Raw genomic sequence first — 8,273 nt, 5'->3', positions numbered from 1 at the left:
TCACAACAAGCTCAGCGGATAGTGAGCAAACTGCCCAGCGTGGCAGGTGGCAGCTAATTTAATGACTGGTGGCCCAAGAAGGGCAACCCGGTCGCACTAGGGCCACCAGAGGCAGCACCTGCATGTATGTCATCGCAGGGCAGTGGCTCATAGCTTAAACCGCTGCACCACTGTGCCAGGAGTAGTATGAGGGCTCCCAGGGATATATGAACGTAATGTATAAATTGAACAATTCTGCATATATGGGAATTAACCCGTTACGCTATCGCGTCATACCCTTAATGCGGAGCATACGTGTCCCCTCCAGTTCTTTGGCAGCCGCACGAATGGCGACGCCGACGGCAACTCCGACATCGTCTTTCCTGTAGAACGGGACCCTAACGCTGCCGCGTAAAAGAATAAAGTAAAAATGATCCCAGGGTAGATAAAGTGGCATATAGCCAAGCTGCATCGGATGGAGCTTCCGTGCGCTTTCGTCAGTTGGCGTCATAACGCAATCAAAGGTCCTGGTAAAATGCCAGCGCCTGCCCTGCCGCTGCTCGCGGCTAGTTTCATTTTCGCCGCAAATCCGACTGGCGGCACGTCCTAATCTGGGAGAAGGCTAGTAGCGGAGAGATAGAGTGCACAAAGATGTGTTCGCGAGACAAGGATTATAGAGGGAGAGAGCACAGAAGAACGTTGAGCCTGTGGTACCCGCCTGGCATTATCGGCATGTGACCAACGCACTGCGGCATGCTCTATGGTAGGTACACTTGTGTACCCCACACAGTTGCCTGCTACAGTTCGCACGCGCCAAAATCGCAACAGAAATAACTTCCTTGCTTTTCTTTTCTTCATTCAATCTTCGCTCGGCCCAATCACCACCTCCCCTTACAGGACAGAGACAGAGCAGTAAAATTACTTTTTCTAGGGAGGGCTACATTATCCAGTCTCGCTGGTTGGCTGTGGGCCATCGGCGCCAGTTGTGCGCATGCGCGAGGAAACTAGCGACGTCACAGCCGCGCAGCTGGTGTGCCGCGAACCGACGTCGCTCGCCTCCCACCGAGAGAGAGACGGCGCATGCGCGACACGCAGGTCTACTACGCATGCGCGGCAACGGTGAAGAGGAGGGGATGTCGCGGTCCAAGCGCCGGGGGAAAAACACACTGTCATGGCGGCCGACGAGACCGACGGCCGACGCTGTGCAGCGTAGGAGACGCGAGAAACTCGACTGGTCGCACCATGACGATAAGCAAAACAACTGGACGTAACCAGGGATATACCGTACCTCTCACTACGTATCTCCTGGCATAGCTGAGCTAAGCCACTGCCAATTTTCTTACTAGCTGTTTGAATAAAAGTGATTTGATTTATTTATTTGTGCATTTATTGAGGAATCATCGCACACTGATTACGCCGTCCCCCAACAAGCGTGTCCCACGATAGTAGCATCATAAACGGCAGTCTCCGTCACACTCTGCTCCGTCTCCTGCCGGCGGTGAGGCCCCGTTGAAGTTCTTGATTATGCCCTCCTCGATGATGCCGACAGGCAAGTCCTTGACATTGTTGTGGTTGTTGATCCCGCTGTTGATGACACCGTTCGCCGGCGCGCCGTTCTGCGATGTGTCCCTTCGCCGCTGGGGCATGAACACCAGCTTCTCTAGATGCCCCGTGGGAGCGTCGCAGGCGATGAAGAGGAAGTAGCTCAGAATGTAGCTCCACACCAGCACGGCGAAGCACTGAGACACCTGCGAAGCCGCAGTACAGCAGCATGAAGCGGCAACCTAAAAAGCTCGCTTGTCACTAACTTGCTTGAAATTGGTAGCTGCATTAAGGCTGACACTATTTTAGCAAACTCTCCCTTTGAAATTCGCGTGACGAAAAATCTAGCGCGGCACGCTACCAAGAATTCATCGCACCGTGCGACGAAGAGGGAGCGAACAGCACCGCCCACCTCGCTGATTTATGGGTGTGGGCAAATAGAAAATTTCAGGTTCGAAGCGAATCGGAAGCAAATAGGCTATTCGAAGAATAATTTCAAATTGAATAGCTAGAATATTTCAAGGAACACTAGGTACAAAGAGAAGTAGCCCTGTATAAACAAACTACGCCATTCTGATGAAAAAGAGACCATTGTCACCGAAAACGGAGCTGTTGTAAGGTAGGAAAACCCGAATCCGACATTTAGCTGTCGCCCTCACCGGGCTGCTTCACGAGAAAAATACGTGCTTCGACATCATGTTTGGTGTGGGATCTCAGAGGCTACATTACGCCACTATACACGTCAATACGGTGCGAACTCGTCCTTTTCGTAAGGGAACATGTACGGAGAATGAATGAACTGGAGGGATGACATTTTATTGCAATTTTCTGGCCGATAAATGCGATTTTTGCTGCCCGACGAACGTCAGTATAGCGAAAGAGAGCTGAAAATGACTTTTTACAGAGTTGTCCCGAATTGGCCTCGGTGTCTCTCTAAGCGGTCTATTACACCGAAGTCTAGTAGACGGGCTGTTCCGTATGAAAGGCACGCTGTCGTATGCTTCTTTCAGCTAAACCGGAGAATTATGTGAGCTCCAACTTCACACAGATATGAAATTCAGTCGGAAGAATTGTTTTATACCGCATTTGTTTGGGGTACTTGTCTTAAACAATATGACGAAGTCGGATATTCGCGCAGTCTGCGGCGACGATGAAGCAAAACAAGCCGCTCTCTCAGCGATTGCACCGTTGGCGCCATCTCGCTTGTCGGCCGTGGAGATTAGGCAAGGAGAGGGGTGTTTTCGGGAGGTTTGAAGACGCTTCTTCAACTGCTTTGTCAATGATCACGAAAAACTTATTTTGGCCAAAACTGCGCTAAATTTGAAGACGTTCGTGACAAAGCGCCGAATCATTTTAGGTGCGCCTTTAATTTTTAGAAGCAAAAGGGTTTACTCCACACGGGTTTACTTCCATAAGAAGGGCGACTATATTTCCATCTTCACTAAGCTTGAATCCCTCCTAGCAGAATTCACTGTTGCCAGGAAAATTTTAGACCCTAATGGGCTTTGGATAATGACTAAAAATATACTTGAAAAAGTAATTGACCAGCGCATTCATAGAAAATGCATGTCTCGAAAAAGTCCAGGCGATAAGCCCGGGTTAACTTGTGAGACTCAATTGCTTATCAACCAAAGGGATCGCCTCCTATCCAGATAAGCAAGAAACACGGATCGTAATCTCTATGGCTCTCTAAAGCTCTTTGGCAAACAAATAAAGATTAGGAAAAGGACACTAAGGCAACTATTTTTCAGCCTTAGGAGCTAAGCTGCAGACAAATTCTAAGTAGATGTGGGAACTCTTAAAAACTCATGGACGAGAACCCAAGGGCATACCGTACTTAATAGGCTGCAACAGCGTTACGGCGGATGACGATTACGAGAAGGCCTGTTCATTTAACAATTTTCTTTCTCTACTCTGCCCTATTCAGGAAGTCTCCCCACAGTGTCTGAGGCGCTAACTACTGGTATACCAGACCTGGTCATTAGTGCGTAAGCAATAACCCGATGGTTGCCAAACTCTAGGCAAATTGTCCGTCGTCTGTTCCCTTGTCTCTTCGCAGCTGTCATAGCGCGAGCACTCCGTCCCGTGGCACTGCATGCTCATCGTCGTCCTTTACGTAGCACAAATCCGTGCATTCGCTCCGATTCCGATGCAGTAAACTTTCTCTGTAGTTTATATCCACAACGGAGCCTAAAAGCTGCTTCAGAATTTAAAAGCTAGTTCTGCAGGCGGGCTTGACGGTTCTTATGTCCTGCGGTACAGCTCCAGTATGATTGCGCATTATTTACTTCATTTGTTGAATAAATCGCATAAAATTATAGCTCTCTGCCTGAGGAGTGGAAAGAAGCCAACGCAGTTCCGATTCACAAAGGTGATTGACGGAAAAGTCTTGTAAATTACAGGCCTATCTCCCTTAATTGCATTTGTTGTAGAATAATCGACTACATCGTTTGTAGTTCTGAGATTAAACACCTTTAACCAAATAAAATTTTTACTGAATCCAAACATGGTTTTCTGGCTGGCCGTTCATGTACAACGCAATTAGAAGAATTTAGTGATGACTTCTTCTTTGTGTGTAACAGCCGGGAGCAGGTTGAAAGCGTATTTTTGGATTTTAAATATGCCTTCGACGCAGTTCCCCACGTCCTGCTATTTCATAAGCTGCAGTTTCTTGGCATAACAAGCGAAGTGTTTTGAAAATGAATTAAGTACTATATTGAAGGGCCAAAGCAACGAGTTTTGATGAACGGTCACTTTTCAGACTTTTTAGGGATGGGTGTTAGGGCCTGTGCTGCTCTTAATTTATGTCAGGGACATAGTCAGAAATGTTACTTGCCAAGTGCTGTTGTAAGCGGATGTCTGCATTTTGTATTATTCAATTAGTGCCTCATATGACACAGAGAATCTCTAGCAAAACATGGACCGCATTCAACACTGGTGCGAAAACTGGTACATGACTTTGAATGCTGCAAAATGCTACTGTGTTCCCTTTACGCGCAAGGAGTACTCATATTGCGTCGGATTATCTTTTAAACGACCAGCCTTTATCTAAAAGAATAGATTGTAAATATCTCAGTGCTTATTTTTCCGCTGCCCTCACTTCAGAGAAAGCAATTTGAATACCTTTCTACAAAAGCATAACTAGTGTTAATCTTTTTAAAAAGGAATTTCCTGAGTCTACTGGGAGCCATTGTGCTACGCTGGAGTGCATTCAAAATTTTGCAGCTCTGTTTTTTTGCTAGAAATTATTCTTTTAATATTCAGAGTAGCTATACCAAGCAGGAGCTTAACTGGGACTCGCTAGAGGAGCGCCGATTGCTAATTAGGTTGGAATTTCTCCGCCGCATATGCTTCAATGAAATCGATATTAATCTTGGAACTTGTTTGCTTCATGTTGATGAAAAATTTACGAGACAAAATGCCGTCCTGATGCTTTCAAGCACTCTTTTTTTTTCTGCATGCCATCATTGAATGGAACAAGCTTGCGCATCAGGTCGTGGGATGCCAGACGTATACGCTATGTTCCGATCACTGTTGTCGGACTTGTGACATGCTCAGCGCTCAGTTGCTCCCAAACGTTGGTTTCAAATTAAAGTTTTGGTTTGGAGATGTGTTATAATTTAATATAGAGTCTTAAAAGCCCAAGCACACAGGCAAATTTTTCACAATGTTTAGTTTTCAGTTGCTTTTCACCGCACAATGCGAGAGCATTATTTCGCTGTGAAAAACACCCGTAGACAGAAAGCCGTGGCAAGGCACCCGTGGCAGGCACACGTGGCAGAAAAGCGTGGCAGAGATGCGGCACGCCAGTGACCTCATCACCATAAATTCGATTCTTCCCTCCGAGAACGGGAAGGCAACTCCTGCGATGAATGGAAACAGGTTTGGGGGCTCCCCTCCTCCATCCCGGGGTTGCTACACAAAACCCCCTCACTGTGATGACAAAGCAGACCAGGCTCAAAATGGTAGCGGCTGGCTACTCCGCCGCATGCACTCGGAGCGATGCCACTGCCCTGCCTGACTTGATGTGGTACATGTAAACAGTGTCGTGTAGCTCCGCGACATACGCTACAAAATACGATGCGCCCCAGTCGTATCATGTAAATGCGGCTAGAGACTACACAAAAGGGGAAGTCCGTTCTCCCTTCGTCAGTGGGCCTTCAGCTTTCGGAGAGTGAGGTTTTGCGGCTATGGAGCCTTCGCCGTCCAAGTTAAATTGCTCGCGTCTACATCATCAGGCGAGACAGCAAAGCGTGACCGCAGGTTGTCCTTCACGGCCGATGAAGTACGTGACCATTGGAACACAGGGAAACGTGCGATGCGAGCTGCTGCAGCGAAGAATGTTTACCCGAAGCCCACGAAAACAACTCAGTGACACACTGAATTCCAAACAGTGCTCTTTCATTTACACATCATTAGAATTGCTTACGTACCCCATAATGTTTTATTCTTTTGTGTTTTCTTTTTTGTCAGAACTTTGACGGATGTGAATACATGTTTGACGCTCTCTTTTTTGCCGCCATTAATTGCATCTTGTACAGGTGGTTAGCCCATACTGTACGTTCGACTTCTGTATGTATGTATACCTCTGCAATTACACTTGCATGGTGCTGCAGAAAATGTGAAGAAGTAAACTATAAAACTGCAGGCCCCTTCCGAACTTCATTTTAACGATATTCAACAGCTGGAGCTTACATCTGTTCACACTAATGTAAGCAGACCTCCTTTCAATGTATACCATTAGAAAAAAGGAAAAAAAAAATACTCTATATGCCAGGCAGTTTTATATACTTTTTCAAATCGTTTTTGTTCATTCTGTGTAAAGAAAAGTCAGGCTTCGGCGCTTATTAGGAAACGTTTGAATTTCTTGAAATGTGCTTGCAATCTAACTGCTATAATACGTTGCTCGTTCTGGACACCTTTGTTCTTGGCTTCTACTAACGCACTATGAAAAGGGAAAAAGGATCCTTGGTGTCTTTCCTAGCCAACGTGTCCTGTATATACGCCTAGGTCGCCAACAGACAGTGCAAAAGTCGAGAAGGTTAATGTGGCAGGCACTCAAAGTATGTTCAGCGAACTTACCAGCGTGTAGTGGGAGAAGAAAATGCGTTCCCTGGTGACATGAAGAGTGACGACATAGATGGGCGCGTGGATAAGGTAGACGCAGAATGACAACCGACTGAGCGGCACGAATCCATCCCAGGAGAGGAAGCGGTTGACGAGTCCTGCGTTGATTAGATCCCGGAAGTGGTCACAGACAATACGAAGAATGCACAGAAAAGGACAAATTTTTGTCACTCTTTGTGACAATACGCAACTACAATTAGCCTCCCAAGCGAACTGCCACAGGCTTGAAGCAGAAACCTTCATTCAGGCTCCGGCCTGGTACCGCTAAGGAAAAATGTACTAGTCCCTCACAGAAAGGTAAAAGACTAAAAAAAAATGAACGTAAAAAAATTTGTCTCAGGCATTAGTTAGAACATCGTATTGCGCTATCAGCATATTCGCGAGGAACGTGATACAATTTTTTCTGCTTTTTAGCATGATACCGCTTCGCCTAATTTCTCCTTAGGGGCGTTGAATCTATGACTGGTTCAAAGGTATGCCCAGTTTGCTTAGATCCTTACTGGGCGAAAAAGTGAAAAGCTGCTCTATAAATAGCAGTAGTCCAAATGCTCACAGCATTTCATCGGACATAGCGTTAAGTGAGCAGTGACAAGATTTCCCAACGTTTCCTTATCCGGCTCACACTAGGGTAAAAAAAAATGTTGAGGCTCCATTTCTCTCTGCGTGAACTGTGCGCGTACATGCGTGAATGTGTGGGTGTGTGCGTGCTCACGTGTGCATACGCACGAAGAACCGCCGAGTAAACGCTTTCGCAAATTACGAACCTTTCTAGATGACAAGCTGTCCAATCAAGTATTTTACGAAATCACGCGGTTAGCCGTACCTCCTCTGCCAGTGGCGCAGGTGAAGACGAACCAGGCGACGCAAACGGACCAGAAAATGCGGTCCGTGAAAGCATGGAACATCCGCCTCGTCTCAGAGTGGCGTTCGTTGCTTCGGTACCACTCAAGCTTCATGAACAGGCAATACAGTCCACAGAACAGGCTTATGCACCACAATGAAGCCAGGATCATCTGCAAACAGTTGCCATGAAACCGAAGACCTGATTAAAATCAAACGAGACGTACACCGTGAATATTGTGCATTCCGTTTTGTTTTGCGTCCTATTTGTTCATCCCTGATATGTGCGTGGCAAATAACGTGTCTGGTGTTGATTCATCGCACTCAGGATTTTAGTGGTGGCCAGTATTCATAATGACTGGTATGTTATACTTCTCAAAAAGTGGAGCACCTTTGCTCTCCCTACTTTGCCTCCATGGACATGTCACCGAAATATCCAGTTTTCTTATGTTTTTCTTCTTACAGCTGGCAGGTGTACTTTTATTGTTGCTGCAAACACCGCCAGAATTTATTCTCGGTGGGTTTAGGTAACACACAAAAAATCTCTAGATAAACATAGAGCATCATTAAAACGCAAAGGTTGATCTGAGAAGCTACTGATCGGTTCCGTAGAGACGCCACGCAATGCTCCTGAAGTAGAACATCTTATCTGGCTGTCAAAACGGCCGAGAATTTTCCATTGGTTTTTCTTTGGAAAAACCAATGTGTTCAGAATAGTGCGCAATGTTCAGAACAGTACTACGTGAAATCGCGAATTCTCCGCAGCAGCGTCGAGGCCGTCTGAC

The 8,273-nt window shown here is 46.4% G+C and overlaps 1 protein-coding gene across 1 annotated transcript in view; it reads right to left on the bottom strand.

Annotated features, from left to right (window-relative positions):
- Positions 1-1,430: 1,430 nt before the first annotated feature.
- LOC149354392 (nose resistant to fluoxetine protein 6-like) overlaps positions 1,431-8,273 on the bottom strand; it is a 57,641-nt gene continuing 50,798 nt past the window's right edge. The window contains exons 13-15 of the mRNA XM_089575975.1: positions 7,472-7,661; positions 6,604-6,746; positions 1,431-1,727 (exon numbers count right to left, since the gene is read on the bottom strand). Coding sequence (XP_089432101.1) covers positions 1,431-1,727; positions 6,604-6,746; positions 7,472-7,661 — 630 coding nt within the window. The remainder of the gene's footprint in view (positions 1,728-6,603; positions 6,747-7,471; positions 7,662-8,273) is intronic.

The sequence above is a fragment of the Amblyomma mixtum genome, chromosome 3 (genome assembly GCF_055824585.1).
Source record: "Amblyomma mixtum isolate Tamu chromosome 3, ASM5582458v1, whole genome shotgun sequence".
In the NCBI taxonomy this organism is placed as follows: Eukaryota; Metazoa; Arthropoda; class Arachnida; order Ixodida; family Ixodidae; genus Amblyomma; species Amblyomma mixtum.
This window is presented reverse-complemented; position numbering and strand designations above follow the sequence as displayed.